Consider the following 20,135-nt stretch of genomic DNA (forward strand, 5'->3'; position numbering starts at 1 on the left):
ATAAGTCTCTCCCCACTAAGTGGTTTTCCCAAAGTTCCAGTCCAAAGATGTCACACCCATACTCTATAAGCTCTAGGGGGTCTCTGTCGCCTCCAGGATGAAATGTAAATCCTTCTGTTTGACATTCAAAACTCTTCATCACCTAAACACTTTATTGCTTCTTACACATTTTCAATCTTCTTACACCTTACATCCCTCTACATACTCTTTGATCCAGTGACACTGGCCTCCTGACTCATCCCTTAACAAGACACATGATCTTTTAGCTCTGGGCATTGCTCTGGCCATCCTCCATTCCTGGAATGCTTCCCCTCCTCATCTCTGTCTCCTGGCTTCTCTGGATTCCTTCAAGTCCCAGCTAATATCCCTTCTACTGGAAGCTCTCCTAATCTCTCTTAATTCTAGTACCTTCTCTCTGTTAATTATTTCCTATTTATCCCATGTATAGCTTATTTATATACATATGTTTGCTTATTGTCTTCCCCATTAGAAGGTGAGCTCTTGGAGGGAAGGGTTTGTCTTTTGCCTTTTTCTGTACCCCTGGCACTTAGCATAGTGTCTAGTGCATGGCAGAGACTTTATAAATGCTTTCTGACTGATGGCTATTCAGACCCATGTCCCCTCTCTCCACCTAAGAGCCTCCTAATTGGCCTCCCTGCCACCAGTCTCTCCTTTCTCTAGTCCATCTTCCACACAGCTGTCAAAATAATCTTTCTGAGGCTCAGGTCTGGTCATATCACTCCTCCCAAAGTAAAAAATATTTAGTTACTCCTCATTGCCTCGATGACAAAATATTAACTTTTCAGCCTTCTATTGAAGACCTTTCATAATTTGGTTTCAATCTACCTTTCCAGTCTTTTTTTTTTGATTGCTCCTCTCTCTCTCTCTGATTTTTTTTTAATAATTCAGACATTTATTAAGCAGCTCCTGTTTGAATAATACCATGCTAAGCCCTATAGCAAATTTAACACAGATATTATCCTGCCCTCAAATAACTTACGAAATAGTATGGGTATTAGCACACCAATAACTACTATATAAAATACAGAAATATTATAGAGTCAGTGACTTTCATATAAGTTTTATTTATTATAAGGCATCTTTTTTTTAATAGCTGTCATTGCCACCATCCCTTTTCGAATAATTAACATCAGCAGTTCTCCCAATTAAAAGGCCCTCTATATGACCAAGAATTTCACTTATTATTGAGTAGTTCTCAATAGAGGTTTGTTATTCATGCTCAACTCTTCATAACTCTATGGAGGTTTTCTTGGCAGAAATACTGGAGTGGTTTGCCAATTCCTCCTCCAACTCATTTTACAGATGAGGAAACTGAGGCAACAGGGTTATGTGACTTGCCCACATCACACAGCTAGTAAGTGAGGCCAAATCTGAACTCAGGAAGATAAGACTTTCTTATTCCTTTCTGCACTTATATAGTGCTTTAAGGTTTTCAAAATGTTGCAGTTTAAACCCAGGGACGCCAAAAACTGTTGAGGTGGGGGCTTTGCCCACCCAAAACTATTGCAGTTTCATAATGTGTGGTAGAACCATCTCAAAGAATTCAGTCAGACCACCTCTAATCCAAGTATAGGCATTCATTAAGATTGACGCCTCTCGTGAAGTGGGCTAAATTCCAAGAGGAACCAGCAACTTTAGAGAAAGCAAGATGGATTTTTATAGGGTAAAGATGCAATTACACAACAAAAATTTACATGGAATAGAGGAATATCATTAATATTAAAAAGGCAGGAGGAGTTTGTTAAGGGATTAGGTAATTGAGGAGGGATCCCATCTATAGTTTGGTGGTTAAACCATTCTGGTCATTCTGCCCTCCAACTGGCTAGCTATTGTGGTTCTGTCTTGGGCTAGATGGATGATATGATTGTGATTGAATACAATAACACACCTGTTTCTGTGGGAATGGGTCTGGGGGCAGTGACCAGGTAGAGGTTCCCATCACATGGATACACCAGCTGTTTCTGTGGGAACTAAGAGTTCAGAGACACACCTGCTGTTCCAGTGAGCAGTGAGGCATATAGGAAGAGTTTGGACATTGGGGGGAGAGGGAGCTGGGGCTAGGTAAGTGCAGTGGGCCTGCTGTTCAGTAGGGCCAGACCTATAATGAAGTTAGAATATTGGGGCTGGGGGCAGCTTTATTAGGATTCCATAAAAAGTACTTTATAAATATCTCATTTTATCCTCACTTCAACTCTGTTTTACAAATGAGGAAATTTAGACAGAGGTTGAGTGACTTGCTCAGTGTTACACAGCTAGCAGTGTCTGAGTCTAGATTTGAACTCAGGTCTTCCTGGCTCCATGTTCATTGCTCTTTCCCCTGTATCACCTAGCTCTCTCTTAACTTTGAAGCAGGCCACCTCTTCAAGGTAGTGAATTCACTACAGATTTGCTGAATGACAATATGACTAAGCTCCCACCAAATACCAGTTCCACAACGAACACACATTGCAAATAGCACAGAAATATATGAATACAAATCATAGCAAAATAGAAATCAGAGAAGGTATACATAGGAGAATATAAACCAGACAATACAGAGAGTGAAGGAGCTCTTCCACTGGGAGCAAAATAGTTCAGTTCAACTAAGAGAGAGTGTCCTACATCTCATTCAAGGGGAAACTCCTCCAAACCTCTAGTGTAGCAAGCTGGGGAAGGGGGCATAATATTGTCCCTTCCTCCAGTGTCTTTCAAGAGTCTTTTCCTTAAGCAACCTGAAGTGGGGTTGGCCTCTACCATTTTCCCTCTAAATGCCGGAAGCCAGAAGTCAGAAGCACCTGGAATGATTCAATTCTTTTTTTTTTTTTGGAGGGGGGAAGGCAAGGTGGTTGGGGTTAAGTGACTTGCCCAAGGTCACACAGCTGGTGAGTGTTAAGTGTCTGAGGCTGTATTTGACTTCAGGTCCCCCTGACTCCAGGGCCAGTGTTCTATTCACTGTGCTACCTAGCTGCCCCGAGTGATTCAATTCTGAAAGATTTGAAGCTCAATGAGTCCCCAAATGGAACTGGGCCTGGAGCGTCTGGAGGAGGTTCTAGAAGCTACTTTAGAGCTATTCTAGAAGATGTCCCTCTTTTGATAACTTGGTATTCCTCCCCCCCCCCCCATTTTGCCAGTCTTCAACTGGACATTCTTCATGACCAGAAACATTGAGTTAAGATTCACACATCTGTGTGAACTGCATTCAGATCTGATTCTATATCCAATCAAAATTCCATGCTTACTCACATCTTCAAACAGCAGTTATCTTCCCTACACAGGAAAAGCTTCATACCATGTGGTTTGGTTTACTCAAGACTTCTCCCTCCCTAAACAGCAAATATGGGACCAAAGAATATAAATATCATAGTGTCAACATTGTAATTGTTTTTATTATGGAAACAAAAAAAGATGAAGCTTAGCAATGGTTTACTTGGCCATTTGCAATCTCATCTCCTCATAGATGAGAATGTTTATATCTAAATGGTCAGTAGTTGGACCCTACTCATTCTGACCTTAGTAATCTTTGTGATCTTGGTCTTTTTAAAAAAACTGGCTTTTTCTGACCATTGTAATCACTCTGCTTCCTGTCATGATCTCTCTTTCCCCCTAAGGCAGTCCTTCCATTCTCATGGTGAGGTTGGTGCTTATAGCACACTTTGTTTTAGTAAATTCTGTGAGTTTTGGGGACACTTGCCCATTGTTGTCAGAATGAAGAAGAGGCATTCTATTGACTCTTCAGGTACTTTATTTTCAAGCCCAAATGGCCTACTAAGCTCAGCATTGCTTCTTTAACTTCTGTGTCCCCATGACCAGGCATTCATTCTCAAGTGTTCCTCTTAAGACTCCTGATCTTTTTTCTAAGGCTCTACTCGGAGCTACTTTCTCTGTGAAGTCTGAATTCATGCTCTCTCCCTCAAATTACTCTATGTTTACTTATCAGTGTACATGTTTTACCTCCCGATAGAGTGAAGACCCTGGAAGGCAAGGGCTGTTAGGGTTTCAGCTTTGAATCCCCAGTGCTCTCCATATAGTGGTTGTTTAAGAAATGTTTGCTGAATTGAACTGAACCCAACTGGGAACATAGTCTGTTTTTTGTTTCTGGCTCTGATCCTCTGTAGAGTTCATGACATTCTTTAAAATCTCCTTGCTCTGATTTCCATCAAGAAAACAGAGACAAAGTATTCGCTGATACTCAAACCCTGAAAGTTATTATGATAATCAGTGGTAGTGGTGGTAAGGGTCTGAAGGATAATAATTAGACTGCTAGCTCTTGGTACAAGCAGGGCTTGTGTCTTATGTTCATCACTTTGCACATAGTTGGTGTTTAATAAATGTTTATTGGATTGAGTTAACTTCGTTTAATGTACAGTGCTTTATACAGCTTTAAAATTGCTTTCCTATTATAATTTTATTTAATCCGTATAACCATCTTGTAAATTAGGCAGACCAGATGTTTTCCCCATTTTACAGGAAAAGACACTGAGGCTCACAGACTCAAGTGGTTTACCCTGGATTACAATGCTAGTTTGTGGTGGAGCCATCACTAAAATCCAAATCTCCTGAATGCAAAGCCAACATTCCTTTTACTATTCTACTGATTCTATTTTTTTTCCTTTTTGGAGGAGGGAAGGCAGGGCAATTGGGGTTAAGTGACTTGCCCAAGGTCACATGGCTAATATGTGTTAAGTGTCTGAAGTTGGATTTGAACTCAGGTCCTCCTAACTCCAGGGCTGGCACTCTGTTCACTGCACCACCTAGCCTCCCTCTACCTTTTACTATTCTAAAGGTAATATCTGGAGATTTAAAAAATAGGCATGAAGGCATGTTTTCTCTGTCCTTATAAAGAGCTTTTATGCAAGTGGCTTAAGAGAAAAGGAAGATGTATATGTCTTCCAGGGAGGACAGGGATGCTGGACACTCTTAACTGAGAGGGAAGTTGGTCTTGAGAGTCTCTTTGGAAACTGAAAAAGAGAGTTGGGTTGGGATTAGGCTGAGACCGGGTTTAGAATGGGTGGAACTGGGAGCGATTTACAAGAATTCTACTTATCAGCTCTTTTCCCCTGTTTGTTAAACCAGATATCTCTTCACCAGCTTGGGTTAGAGACTGTGCATTTAGGATGCTGTATCAGCAATGCCATATTCACAAGTCCATCCTCCCCCTGGGTCCCAAACTGTGGGATGCAGCCAGGAAACACACTCAGTGCCCCTGCTTTGCTGCTCAGTTCTTATCTTTTCCTGTGGCTGAATTCTGAACTCCTGGGTTCCTTCTCCTCCCGCAGGCGGCAGCCGCTCCTGGCTTCTGCCCAGGTCCCGATGCAGGCAGCTCACCATTCCCGCTCTCAGCTCAGCGAAGTAAGCATGCAGGCCATTCTTCTCTCCTGCTCCACAGCTCCACAGAATCACAGCTACCACAACTGGGAAACAAACAATTATCCCAGCCCCCATACTTTCCTTTTACTCTGCAGATCCTGCTCACAGCGCCATTTTGTAGTGGCAAGCACCCCAGTGTCCCCAGGGTGCCTGCTCACACAGGTTCTTGGATCTGCTTTGTTAAAGGAAAGCAACTCAAAATGGGTTAACAAGCTTACTTTAATCAGTCAGACATATATCGTTTACCTTGTTCAGGAGAAAAGGTCAGCACCCTGAACCTCAAAGTATACAGGCATAATTATCAAGACAGAAACATCAAGTAGACAGATTTCCAAACTGTCCAACCATTACATCCATACCCAGTCAACATCTGGGTTTCCACATTCTGGGTTTTTCAAAGCTGGAGGAGTCTCAACAACGGCTTCCCAGAATTCAGATCAAATCACAGAACACTTCTCAAAGTGAGTCCCAAAACAAAGCTACACATCAGGGCTTATATAGCCTTCTCCTGGCTCAGAGAATGTAACAACCTTATTGACTCACTGGCTAATCAAGAAGTATCTACTGAAAAACAAGCCTCCCACCCCAGGCTTCAGGTGCACTTTAGCCTAGGGGCAGGGAAGATCTTTAAAATTTACATTCTTATTACATTGTATCTACTGAAAAACAAGCCTCCCACCCCAGGCTTCAGGTGCACATTAGCCTAGGGGCAGGGAAGATCTTCAAAATTTACATTCTTATTACAGATGCCCAAGCATGACCAAGAAGAAACTTGATTTGGGAGCTTCACTGATGCTAAGAAAATGACAATATAGTGAGGTCCAAAACCCTATTTAGTGCTGACCTGAATTCAAAAAGCCTTTGTCCAGTCAAAATCGCCTCTCCCCCATAGCCAATTTTATGGGATTGAACTGCCTTCCATTTTTGTAACTAACCCCTAACTTCACATAAAACTGTTCCACGTGTCAATTTTAAGAATGGATTTTTGATATGTAGCCCCTCCTCTTTTCTACTTTCCCTATTTGCACTTCTGGGGTGGTCCCCAGAAGGCAGTTGCTTCCTTCTGTTCTGGGAGTAACCCTGGGGGTCTGTACTCCTAACACCATATATAGCTCTTGATCTTCCCATTAACAATCAGTCAGTAAACAAAAATTAATAAAGTCATATATTCAAATGATATAGGAAGAACAACAGTTTAACCCTTTCCTTGTAAACCTGGGGCACACTCTTCTACAAAAACATATCATATCCATTGGGATGGTGAGGATAAACTTTAAAAAGTATGATGGAAATAAATCATGTGAGTAGGATACATATACGACAAGAGTAACTCACAACTCTCAGTGTTACAATGCTTTCTCTTGTTGTAGATTCCTTATATTGAAGGAATCTATAGGCAGCTAGGTGGTAAAGAGGATAGAGTTCCAGGCCTAGAGTCAGGAAGACCTGAGTTCAAATTTAGCCTCAAGACACTTACTAGCTCTGTGACCCTGGGCAAGTCACTTAATATTTATTTTCCTTAATCCCCTGGAGAAGGAAATGGCAAACCACTCCAGTATCTTTGCCAAGAAACCCTATGGACAGTTTGGGTCACAGTATTGTGAAGAATCCGACACAACTGAACAACAAAAGCCGCAAATAATAATGATAAAAATAACAGTAATGATAGTGATAACAACAAGGATTTATATAGTACTTTAAGGTTTGCAAAGCATTTTGCAAATATTATCCCATTTAATTCTCACCACAACTATGGGAGGCAGCTGCTATTGTTATCCCCATTTTACAGATGAGAAAATTGAGATAGGCAGAAGTTAAGTGACTTGCTCCAGGGTCACCCAACTAATTAAGTATCTGAGGCTGGATTTGAATTCAGGTCTGCCGGACTCTAGGCTAGCACTATCCATTGAAGTTCAGAGTGTTGGGCCTTCAAGTTCATCTACTGAATCAAGACACAGTGTGAGGGATCTTGGAGTCCTTAGACCTGGGCTGTCCTGGTCCCAGTGCTTCTGTGTTGTTTTGGGGCGACTGTTCCCATCTATGAATTATCCCTTATTTTTCTGACCTTGAATGTGACTTAGTCACAAATGTTAATAGATGAGAGGTCTGAGGTCATAGATGAGAAATCAGGAAGGAATTTAGGGGGTTTTCTGACATTTTTCATTAATATCATGATTTCTCCACATGATTAAAATAGAAGCAATTAGCCTGGAATGTTTGGATAGCATTTGGACAGTACAGGAGCATGGATTCAGAGTTGGAAGGGACCTTGAAAATCGTCCAGCTCGTTTCTCCATCTTATTTTACAGACAAGGAAACTGAGGCCCAGAGGTGAAGTAACTTGCATGGTCACACAGTAGCAGAGCTAGTATTCAAACCTGGGCCATGTGGTTCCAAATCCAGGGCTCCTTCCATTAGGACCCTTCTTCCCTTCAGCATTCTGCCTCACTGTCTGTCCCTTGTTTCCTTCTATAAATCAGGCCTGGGCTGAGAAGGAGGCACTCATGGCTTGGTGCGAGAGATCACCCACAATGTGCTTTGCTTTGTTCTTTTATTTTATTCAACATATTTTTATACATAGTCCCTTATGGTCTTCAAAATGCCTCCTTTAAAACACCCCTATGAGGGAAGTATTTACGAAATATTATTTTCCCCATTTTGCCAGTGAGGAAACTTGAACTCAGAGGTGAAATGATTTGCCAAAGGTCCCAGAATGGTCTATGCCCTTTTCCCCTCATTATGCTGGCTGTACTTTTCTTAAATTCAATTAAAAAAAAACATTTATTAGGTAACTGTTATTCAAAAGACTCTGGAGATACAAAGATAGCAAATGACATAGTCCCTGCTCTCAAGGAACACACAGTTTACAGGGGAATTTAGGTGACCTTATTGAACAGCAAAACAACAAAATTCTCATTTCTCATCTTCCACAGGGACTTGAAACCTGAGAACATTCTCTTGGATTGCCAGGTCTGTATATATTTGTGCGTGTGTGTGTGTGTGTGTGTGTGTGTGTGTGTGTGTGTGTGTGTTTGGGTGGAGGTAAGGTTGGCATGGGATGGGCGTAGGGGTTAGGATAGAAGAATGACTTGTCAGCTGGAAACTCATACAAATATTAACAGTTGTGACTTCCAAGGGGGACCTTGGAAGACAGACTCTCAGTGCTTAACATGGGGATTTAGGAAGTTAGAACAAAGGTTTTTTCAGTGACACATTCCCAAAAGGATTTATTTACTTGAGGTCATAGAGGGGGCAGAGTCAGAACTCACACTACCCTACCTAGCTCCCCCTATCCCTACCCCTGCCATCATGAGGGTGCTTTTCTGAAAATCTTTTAAAAATTTCATTAAGTACCTGTTAATATTAAGACTAAAGACTTCCTCTGATGACTCATTGTAGCACAGATGTGACATGACTTCTTAAAGGCTCTGTCAGACATAGTCTACAAGTCAGCTAGGTGGTTCAGTGGTTAGAGGGCTGGGCTTGGAGTTAGGATGACCTGAGTTAAAATCTGACTTCAGATACTTCCTAGCTGTGTGACCCTGGGCAAGCCACTTAAGCTGTCAGCCTCAGTTTTCTCATCTGTAAAATGGGATTTTAACAGCACCTACTTTCCAGGGTTGTTGGAAGATCAAATGAGATAATAATTGTAAAGCACTTTTCACAGTAAGCACTATGCAAATATTAGCTATGATGATGATGATCATGATGATGCCAGTGATACATAAGCCTTGCCATTCAAGTCAATAAACATTTATTAAAGTGCCTGCTTTGTTCAAGGCACCACATCAGGCATTTGGAATACAAGGACAAAAATGAAAATAGCCCCTATCCTATGATACTCTAAGGTATGTTCATTCTATAGGGAAATGTAACAAGTCTGCAGGTAACTAGACAGACACAAAGTAGATATAAAGCAATTTCAAGAGGGAGGGGGCACTAAGAACTGGAGGCAGAAATCAGAAAAGGCCTTGTAGAGGCTGTGATTCTTGGGCTGTGCTTTGAAGAATGCTAGGGATTTCCTAAGGCCAAGGGAGGGAGGGGATCCCCAGATCCCCAGTCATGGGGATCTAATCTATGTTAAAAACACGGAGGCAGGTCCTGGAGGCAGTGTAGGGTAGTGGAAAGCACTGGCTTTAAAGTCAGAAAGCCTGTGGATGAATCTTGGCTCACCCACCAGCTACCTGTATGACCTTTCACAAGCTACTTAACCTCTCTAGGCCTCAGTTTCCTCATGAGAGGGTTGGATTAGATGACCTCTGAGGTCCCTTCCAGTTCTAGAATTATGATACTAGGATTGAAAAGCTTTGAGTGTAGGTCCAATGGTTATCATCCATGGACTCGGTGAGCTAAATTTAGATGGGCTTATTACTGGAAGGTTGGTCATCAGGGGATAAGGGGAGGTCATCAGAGGGGGGAGTGGCAAGGGAGGAGAAGGAAAGGACCATAACAACTCAAAAACAGTCTAGGAAGGTATGAAAAGGTTCAGAAGTGGGATTAGGGTAATTGACTGCAAAGGACAATTCATCCATTTAGAGTGGAACTTTCCAGTTTCTTCTTGTCTGTTTCTCTTTAGGGTCATGTTGTGTTGACTGATTTTGGGCTTTGTAAAGAAGGAATGGAGCCAGAGGAAACAACATCGACTTTCTGTGGCACCCCTGAGGTATCAAATGGGTAGTTGTTGTGTGTCCTCAGCCATCTGCAAGGGCACAAACCTGAAAGTTACTGGAATAATAGTTGATCACTTGCATGTGTTAATAGCTAAAGTTCAACTTCAAAATGTCAACATTAACTGGATAAAAATTGACATTAACCAGAAAGATCTAGCTAATGCTGAATCTTGTGGATATTAAACAAGAAAGGATTTTCTCTATAACTGGGTTTAGAATGGTTTCTCCCTAAACTTCAACTGTTAATAACTGCCAGTTTTGAGTGGTACTAATTTACCATTAGTAATGTTGTAAACTTCTGTCTGTTCTTTCAAGGTCTCACAATAACTGGATGTTTCTATAAAATAAGATTATCTGACCCTTGTTGACATTAGGATTTGGATTTTTGCTATACTGTATACACACATGCGTATACATACATACACATATATACATGTATGCATGTGTGTATATACATACACACACACATATATATATATACATGTATATACATACCTCATTATAGTCACAGTGATACTCTTCTATCTGGTGGTCAGGGAATCTTCTCCCAATGAAATTGTTGGAGGTGAACAAGAGAGATGGGCTTACCATAGGATCTCCAAGTGATTTCCCCTTATTTTGTTATCTCATGTTGTTTGGACCAGTCCCTAAAACATGTGATTACTATCTTGTTGAAATATAGCACTAAATGGAATTTGTTTCCATTCCATGAGCTTGTTCTATGGATATCTGAGTCAATTTGGGAGATCTATTCAGTTGTTCATTAATGAAACTGTTTCCAGTCTCTTTCTGATCTGCTACAGGCTACCTTGATACTTGGGGAACAATGGACAGTTGCCTGTGGATGACAGTTATGAGAATTGTGAGACTATGGGCTTAGCATGCCCAGTGACTTCTCCTTTTTAGTTTCTCTACTCTTTGTTTTTTTTTTTAATTTCTATCTCTTTTAATAAATGCATAGAAGATTTGCTATTAGTAGCCTGAATTGAGAGACAGAGATAGTAGAAAGAACAGAGTCCTAAATTGGCTCTGAATTTTAGGTCTACATCTGCCATTAACTGGCTATGAAACCACAGGAAAACCACTTACCCTCTTTGAATCTCAGTTTCCTCATCTGTAAAATGGGGAGGTAGGAGTGATTATCTCAAAGATCCTTTCCAGATATAAAATGAGTGAAAAATCATTTGTTAAGTGCTTACTACTTGCCAAGCATTAGGGATACACATACAAGTAGTAGAGATGGTTCCTGCACTCGCAGCTTACATTCTAATAGGAGAGGATGATACATAAAAAGGAGGTAGAGTCAGAATGGGGAAAGGTGGAGACAAGGAGCACCAGCATGATGGTGGCATGGTCTGGAGCTAGCAAGGGTGGGTGTGATGGCCTGGTTCTAAGCCAGATAAGGTGAAGGCTCACCTATCAGAACCCAGAGACAGGAGACCCAGTTTGGAGAGGTGAGAAGTTGAGGAGGCCCAGAGTGGCGGTAGAATAGTTTAGAGATGGGGGTTATTCTCTTGCTCCCTGTTTGTGGCTTTTCTTTGGCCCTAAAAAGTCAGGTTGTACTTACTAGTAATAGCCTTTTCCCTTGATGATTGAAGACATGCATGGAAACTCAGTCTGGTTCACTATGGGGGTGATTCATTCAATTTCCCCTCACTTCCATGCTGCTCTGTGTGCCCCATGTGGGGCTCAATCAGTGATTCTTACAAGGATTCGCAGATTCCTCTACTTACCATTTTTTTAAAGAAATATTTATTGAAGGCAACATGTGCAGGTAATTGCCCTGGAAGTTGTGGGAGGTACAAAGATAAATCCTAGTGCCTTTTTCTCAGGTTTCTTACAATCTAGCAGAGAAGGTTTGTGAAATAAGACAGATATGTGAAGAACTAAGTTATAATAAAACAGTATGTGATAATTTGCATAAGAGTGGTATAGTTGCTTCAAGGAGGGAGCTGGGGTGATCAGTCAATATGTAAGAAAATAGAACATGGGACAGTTAGGTGGCACAGTGGGTAAATCACCTACCCTGGAGTCAGGAGCACTTGAGCTCAAATTCAGCCTCAGACACTGACTAGCTGTGTGACCCTGAGCAAGTCATTTAACCCCAATTGCCTCCACCCCCCCCCCCCAAAAAAAAAAGAAAGCAGGACATTTGAGCTGGACCTTGGAGACAAAATTTTGATTGAGATAAGGGGAAGATATTCTAAGCAAAGAGAATGGAATGAATAAAAAAGTGCAAGTAGGAAAAAAGAAGGAACATTTGGAAGACAATGCATAGTTAAATTATTCACTGCATCAATCTGAATAATTCTCTGTGTGAGTTCTACGAGTTCTAAAATGAGATGGAAATTTGATCATTTTTTCCTGCCCATTTCAATTCTTACATTTGGCAGCAAAGATCTCACCAAATGAGTGGGGAAAGCATAATGAGAGGAACTTAGCATACATACTAGATAGGGGAGAAGACAAAAGCCTATACAGCAGACTTATGAGTTTTATGAGATTTATAAAGAATATTTTGTACAGCTGGCCAGAGAATGGGTGAGAGGGTGCAGCTCTCCAAATCTGTGTCTGGATTAGGGTGGTAGTAGCAGCCACCATGATGGTTTCCCAGCTTCCCTTTTTAGTAAAGGAAAAGTCCCATCTCTGAGATATGTTAGAAATAACATTTCTTGTTCAGGGGTTCTGGGATAGTCATTTGGTTATAAGTGGGGCATAAGATATCTGTTACCTCCCCTCCCAGATATATGTTTTAGGATTTTTGAGCACTAGTTGAGGGGGATGAGAATATGTTATTGAAGTGTTCCCCAACCTTCTTGAGGTAAACTAACAAGGAGTATATGAAGACTCTTATCATAAGCTGAGATGTTCTAGAACCATTTGGATCCAGATGAAATTATACATGAAATTATAATTGGAGAAATTAGAAGAGACCTTGACTGTTTTAGGGGTGAAAGCAAAAGAAAATGAGAAGAGATTACAACTACACAGATAGGTAGAATAGTAGCTGGTTAATATAGATGGGCATAAGTTTTTTCTGGGGAGTTATGGCTCAAAATCAGGCTGTCTTAAGTGAGAATAAAAGGCCCTCTGATGGAGGTGCTTATAGCTTTTTGCCTTGAGACTTGAAACTTCCCCCAACCCCAATCCCCCACAAACCCTCAGTAAATGTCAATGGCTTGCTGTTGTCTCTGGGATCAAATATAAATTTCTGTCTTTGGTATTTAAATATATCTAATAGAAACCACAAACTAGATGCTATGAAATAACCACAACCTTTATAATTTAATAAAATCTATAATCACAGTCCAGTTTGGCCAGAGCATAGTGTTCTTTTATTAATTCATCCTTCCATCCATCCATCCAACCATTTATCCATCAGACATTTATTAATGTATATTGTGAGTTAAGGCTTAAAAAGTAGTTTGATTTAGATTCAAAAGAATTTTGAATGCTAGGTTAATGACACTGGACTTTATCTTGTAGGCAACAGAAATCACTAAAGATTTTTCAGCAGAGGAAAGACACGATCAAAAGAATGACTTCAGAAGATTTTTCTGGAAATGTGTACAGAATGAATTTTAGAAAGGATTTTTAGCTGGAGGGAAAAAAAGACCAATTAGAAAGCTATTTTATTACTTGAAGTAAGAGATAATAAGGGCCTGAAGCAGAGTGGTTCCAATGCGAATGGAAAGAAATTTGGTAATATTTTTATGACATTGGTGTTTCCTTTAGAAATTACAATAGGAGACAAGAACTCCAGAGCTTCCTTGGAAATCATGCCAGTGACATCTATCTTTGGTTTGGGGACCAAGAGAGAATCTGGAGAGGTCATCTAATCTATTCTTCTGCCTTTAGTAAATATTTCTTTAATCCATCCTAGTCAGATAAGGCTCTCCTCTTTTAAAAAATATCCAATCTTCTTTGATAACATATTCCTTTCCTAAAAGCCTCTTATAAAGGAATTTTTTCCTTTATATCTATCCTAGGTCTTTCGTGTTGGAGTTCAAATTTGTTTCCTCTTTTTCTAGCTCTTGGGCTTTAGATGAAATTGCTACCAATAAACATTGATTTTATGTGACAATGGAGATGAAAAGTAATTGATTTTCATCACCATAGTGATCCTTCACATGCTTGAATCACTCCCCAGTTTTCTCTTTTCACTAAATAATGTATTTTCCTTTCATCTTATTCTTTAGATCTTGTTTCACAACCTTTAATCATCCTTATGGTACTTCTCTGAAACTTCTCCACATTTCTAGGTTGTGGATGAGATATATATATATATAAGAAGTGGATGTGTGTGTGTGTGTGTGTGTGTGTATGAAGTAACATCTCTGAACCTCAGGCATCTCCAAGATGCCCTCCTAAGTTACAGAAAGATGGTCATGTGCCTAGAGGGAGGAAGGTCTTGTACTTGTGTAAATCTCATCCACAATGAGATAATGATAGCTGATAATTGTCATGGGCATACTGAAACCTGGGTCTTCCTGACTTGAAGTACAACACTGTCTTTTATGTACTGTCATGATGACTTTTTATTGTGGAAAACTATTCAAATTCAATGAAAACAACTGCTTTTATATTATGAAGCAAGTAAATGTCATCAAAAAAGAATTTTCCAGAATTGTCAGGATGCCAGTTCTACCACTGCTTACCTAAGTGATCTTGGGTAAATTACTTCATCTATATTGACCTCTTTTTCTTTTTCATTTGTATAGTAAAGGGTATGAACTAGATTAATATTTCCAAAACTGTGTTCTACAAAATCCTAGTGTGATGGCAATCTGAGAAATTTTCAATGTTAGCATATTTCTATGTATCAAAATTACTTAATATGTGGTGAATTTTCCAGTATGAAAATGGCTTTACTTTCCTTCATTTCACTTTTGAATTTCCCTAGTTCCATATTATCTTAGTGATATTCCATTTCTAACCTACCCCTCTATTTTCCTCCATGGCCAGATTAGTTGGGACTGTCTGAGCTTGAAGTCAACTAGTAAATCAACAGATATAGTGAATACCTACTATGTGCTGGGCATTACACAGATCCTGGGGGCATAAAGACAATAAACAGTCCTTGCCTTCAAGTTTTCTGATGGGCTCTGACACTCCTTCTTAGTTCTAACATCTGATAAAATAAGCAACAATCTGGTCCTTTCTTGCTCCAGGATTCCCTTTAGTTAGCTTTCTTCACAAACATTAAAATACACAGAATAAAACAAGGACTTTCCATCTTTTGTAGCAATATTTTTTATTTTTTTTTAAATTCAATTTCACTTTATTTTTAGGTCTGCATTCTTTCCCTCTTACTTCTTCTCCTGTCCCCTCCCTCCCACTTATAAATAAAAAAAATATTTTAAAACATGCTCAATCCACAGTCTGAGTCTAATACCTCTCTATCTGATGGTGGATTGCATGCTTCATCATGATCCCTCTGAAATTATATTTGGTCATTGCATTGTTCAGAGTTTCTAAGTCTTCCAGGATTGTTCATCTTTACAGTGTTATTGTTATTATATAAATTGTTCTCGTAGTTCCATTCACTTCACTTTGCATCAGTTCATACAGATATTTCCAGGTTTCTTTAAAACCATCCCCTTCATTGTTTCTCATAGCACAATCTTACATCACATTCATATCTCATTTTGTCACAGCAGATACAAGAAGTACAGTGATGTTACCATTTTAAGTAATCCTTTGATAAGAGAACTCCTCTTTGACAGAGTTAGCCTGGGCCTTAATGGCTTGGGGGAAAAACTGGTAACCTTAAATTAACATTGTCCTGTTGAAAGGTGGTGATAGTGCAACTAATATTTTGTGGGTGTGTCAGGGCACAGGCCATTCGAGTAGTTCAGGAGACAGGGAATCCATATTCTGCAATGTGTTTTTTGTTAGAGCTGCATTAGACAATTACCTAGTCAAAGAGCTTAGGGTCAGAAGTCAGGAGACCTGAGTCCTAGTCCCATCCCTTCACTGACCCTTTTTGTGACTTGTGGCAAATCACTTCTCTCTGGGCTTTAATTTCCTCAGCCATGAAATGTTTGTTGAATGAATGATTAAAAGAAAGGGATAGCTTAGCCTATCATCTCAAACTCAAATTTTATATTTGCTTCAAGTTTATGTCACTAATCTATTTGTGCTTTCTTCCCTACTAGACTATAAATTCCTTGAGGGAAGGTACTGCATATTATTTCATCTTTGTATATCTTGCACTTGACACAGGGTCTTGGGCCAGGTTGGTGCTTAATATTTATTAGGGTTTATTGAGCTTATTTGTTGAACTGAATCTAGCGGAACCCTCACATTTTAAAGATGTGAAAGTGAGGTGAAATGATTCACCCTTCAAGCAGGATGCATTCAGAAAAACCTGGAAAAACTTACATGAACTGATACAAAGTGAAGTGAGCAGAACCAGGAGAACATTATGCATAGTAATAGCAAATATTGTATGATGAAGAACTGTGAGTGACTTAGCTATTCTCAGCAATAGAATGATTCAAGACTATCTCAAAGGACTAATAATGAAAAATGCTATCTGGCTCCAGAGAAAGAATTGATTTTATCTAAATACAGTCTGAAGCATACTATTTTTCTCTGTCTTTCCTTCTTCCTTCTTTCCTTCCTTCCTCGTTCTTTCTTTTTTTCTCTCTCTCTTTCTCTCTCCCTTGCTCTTTCTTTCTTTCTTTCTTTCTTTCTTTCTTTCTTTCTTTCTTTCTTTCTTTCTTTCTTTCTTCCTTCCTTCCAGTCTTCTTGCACACAATGACTAATATGGAAATGTTTTACATGATTGCACATGTATAACCTATATCAGATTGCTTACCATCTCAGGGAGAGGGAAAGGGAGGGAAGAAGAGATAGAATTTGAAACTCAAAACTAAAAAAATATATATAATGTTAAAAATTGTTTTTACAGGTAATTGGGTGAAATAAAATATTTTTTTTTTTTGGAAAAAAGAATTGATTTGCCCTTGGTCAGAAAGCTAGTCAGCACTAGCAAAATCCTTTTTGTGTGCAGTTTCATAGGGGTCAATATGCTTGCTTAAAGTTTTATTTTATTTTTTAGTTAGTGAGCATTTATTTTCTCTCCTTCCTCCCATATAAAAGAAAAATAATCCCCTTTTTAAAAACAAATATACATATAAAAAATAACCCCCCCACATTATTTATATCCAAAATATGTCTTATTATTACAACTTGAATCCACCACCTATTTGTCAGGAGGTGGGTAGTATCATCAGTCCTCTTGAATTATCATTGATTATGGCATTGATCAGAGTTCTTCAATATTATTTTTCCAACAGTATTTGGCTCCTGAAGTATTGAGAAAACAACCATATGACCGAACAGTAGACTGGTGGTGTTTGGGAGCTGTTCTTTATGAGATGCTCTGTGGCTTGGTAAGTGTTAGAACATTATAATATTTAGTTGATATTAACCTCAATACTTAAATGAATTTGCTTTTTAGTACTGTTATATAACTTATAGGAGAATTTAGCTAACCAAATTTAGCATTTTTCCTTTCTAGGAACTTGTAGGCCAAGACATAATAAAGATGGATAAGAAGGTGAAAGCAAAAAGGAGGAAAAAAAGATTGTATGGAGTAGGAAACTGAAGAGCTGAAAAGTATGGAAGATGGTGACAAATAGGAAAGGATTTGGGGATGGGGAGAGAGAACTACAGAAGAGAGGAGAAAACTCACAAATAGTGTTTCTTTGCATGAAGATGCTTTGGGATAACCATAAATCTCCCACCAAGGCAGCTCCCTTTAGGCCGGGGGTTCCCAGCTCTTTTTTTGGTTCCAAGTCCCTTAAATTTCAGTAATATTCACTATTCAATAAGAAAAGAAATAAATTCTAGAGTTTACAATGCAAATGTATATAAGAAAGAGAACATTAATTTCTGTAGATAATATAGTTATTTACCAAACATTCCATGTACCCTCTGGAGAAACACCAGGTTGGGAATCCCTGTCCTGGAACATGGCAATAGGTGAACTTTTTCTTTTAAGCTGTGCATCATTTTAAGCTACATTAAGAGAAACATAGTATTCCAGAATTAGGGCAGTAGTGGATATGCTCTGCTCTTTCCTGATCAGTATTGTATTTTATTCTGGGCACCAAATTTTGGGAGATCATCTCAAGAAGAATAACTGCAATAGGGAAGGCCCTCCATAAAGGGTGATATTATAAACAAATTAGTAGAGCAAGAAATAGTTTATCCATCACATCTATGGAGAAGGGAAGAATTTATGACCAGCCTAAATAGAGAACATTATGAAAAGCAAAATGGATAATTCTGATTACATTAAATTTAAAAAGTTTTTGCATGGGGGAGGGGGAAGGAGGGAGAGAAAATTTGGAACTCAAGGGATTGTGGAACTAAATGTTGTAAACTAAAAGTAAGAAATAAACTAAAAAAATAAGTTTTTGCACAAACAAAGCCAATGCAACCAAGATTAGAAGTGAAGCAGAAAGCTGGGAAGCAATTCTTCATAGCCAGTATCTCTGATAAAGGCCTCATTTCCAAAATATATAGAGAACTGAGTCAAATTTATAAGAATACAAATAATTCTCCAATTGATAAATGGTCAAAGGATATGGACAGGCAGTTTTCAGATGAAGCAATTCAAGTCATCTATAGTCACATGAGAAAATGTTCTACATCACTAATGATTAGAGAAATGCAAATTAAAAGAATTCTGAGGAAACACATAACACCTATCAGATTGGTCAACATAACAAAACAGGAAAATGATAAATGTTGGAGAAGATGTGGGGAAAATTGAAACACTAATTCATTATTGGTGGAGTTGTGGATTGGTCTACCCATTCTAGAGAGCAATTTGGAACTATGACCAAAGGGCTATAAAACTGTGCATACCCTTTGACCCAGCAATACTACTTCTACATCTATATCCCAAAGAGATCATAAAAATTGGAAAAGGACTTAGATGTACAAAAATATTTATACAGTTCTTTTTGTGGTGGCAAAGAATTGGAAACTGAGGGTATGCCCATCAATTGGGGAATGGCTGAACAACTTGTGGTATATGAACATAATGGAACACTATTGTTCCATAAACAAATGATGAGCAGGCAGACTTCAGAAAAACTTGGAAAGACTTATATGAACTGATGCTGAGTGAAGTGAACAGAACCAGGAGGACACTATACACAGTAACGGCCACATTGTGCAATGACCAACTTTGATAGACTTAGCTCTTCTCAGCAATGCAGTGATCTAAGACAATTCTAAAAGACTCATGATGGAAAATGCTATCTGCATCCACAGAAAGAACTATGGAGTTTGAATGTAGATCAAAGCACACTATTTTCTCTCTCTCTTTGGTTTTTTCTTTCTTGAGGTTTTCCCTTTGGTTCTAATTCTTATTTCACAACCTGACCAATATGGAAATGTGTTTAATATTATTGTGCTTGTATACCCTATATCAGACTGTACGCTGTCTTGGGGAAGGGGAAAGGGAAGGAGAGGGAGAAAATTTGAAACTCAAAATCTTATAAAAATGAAAGATGGAAACTAAAAGTAAATAAATAATTTTTTAAAAAATACTGTGGGTCCTCAACGTCATGTGTTATGAAGATCAATTAAAGGAACTGGGGATGTTTAGCTTGGAGAAGAGATGATTTAATGGTGGAGAACATGATTACCATCTTCAAAAATTTAAAAGCCTGGGGTGGAGGAGGGAGTGAGAAAAAAGAATAAGCTAAAAGGTACACAGCAAAGAACAAAAGAAAACCTAGAAGGAAAAGAAAAGCTGGGTAGCTTTGAAAACAGTGTGTAGTATTTATAACCTAGGTTTTCTTGAAATGGAAGTTTATTGTTTTATATTGAATCCTCTCATATTCTGCTGTGTACATGGAAGTGTTCTTTTTTTCTTCTCGTTTTTGTATTTAAGTTTAAAATAAATAAAATATTTACAGCCACACAAAAATATTTAAAAGCTTGCAATGTGAAAGAGGGGTTAGACTTGAGCCCACAGGGTAGAGCTTGTTCTGCTTGACCTACAGGGCAGATCTAGGAGCAAATGGAAGAAGTCTCAGAAAAGGAGGCTTATGCTTATTGCAAGGAAAAGCT

The 20,135-nt window shown here is 39.0% G+C and overlaps 1 protein-coding gene and 1 long non-coding RNA gene across 4 annotated transcripts in view; one reads left to right on the forward strand and one right to left on the reverse strand.

The window, feature by feature from the left end:
• LOC138153471 (uncharacterized) overlaps nucleotides 1-20,135 on the reverse strand; it is a 92,019-nt gene that overhangs the window by 61,113 nt on the left and 10,771 nt on the right. The gene's annotated exons all lie outside the window — the stretch shown is intronic.
• SGK2 (serum/glucocorticoid regulated kinase 2) overlaps nucleotides 1-20,135 on the forward strand; it is a 50,941-nt gene that overhangs the window by 24,900 nt on the left and 5,906 nt on the right. For both annotated transcript variants that reach the window (XM_069077584.1, XM_069077585.1), the window contains exons 8-10: nucleotides 8,301-8,337; nucleotides 9,944-10,030; nucleotides 17,342-17,437. In XM_069077584.1, the coding sequence (XP_068933685.1) occupies nucleotides 8,301-8,337; nucleotides 9,944-10,030; nucleotides 17,342-17,437 (220 nt within the window). The remainder of the gene's footprint in view (nucleotides 1-8,300; nucleotides 8,338-9,943; nucleotides 10,031-17,341; nucleotides 17,438-20,135) is intronic.

This window comes from Petaurus breviceps, unplaced genomic scaffold (assembly GCF_028583685.1).
Source record: "Petaurus breviceps papuanus isolate PSGF00001 unplaced genomic scaffold, PetGlider_PUasm1.0 90994, whole genome shotgun sequence".
Taxonomy (NCBI): Eukaryota; Metazoa; Chordata; class Mammalia; order Diprotodontia; family Petauridae; genus Petaurus; species Petaurus breviceps.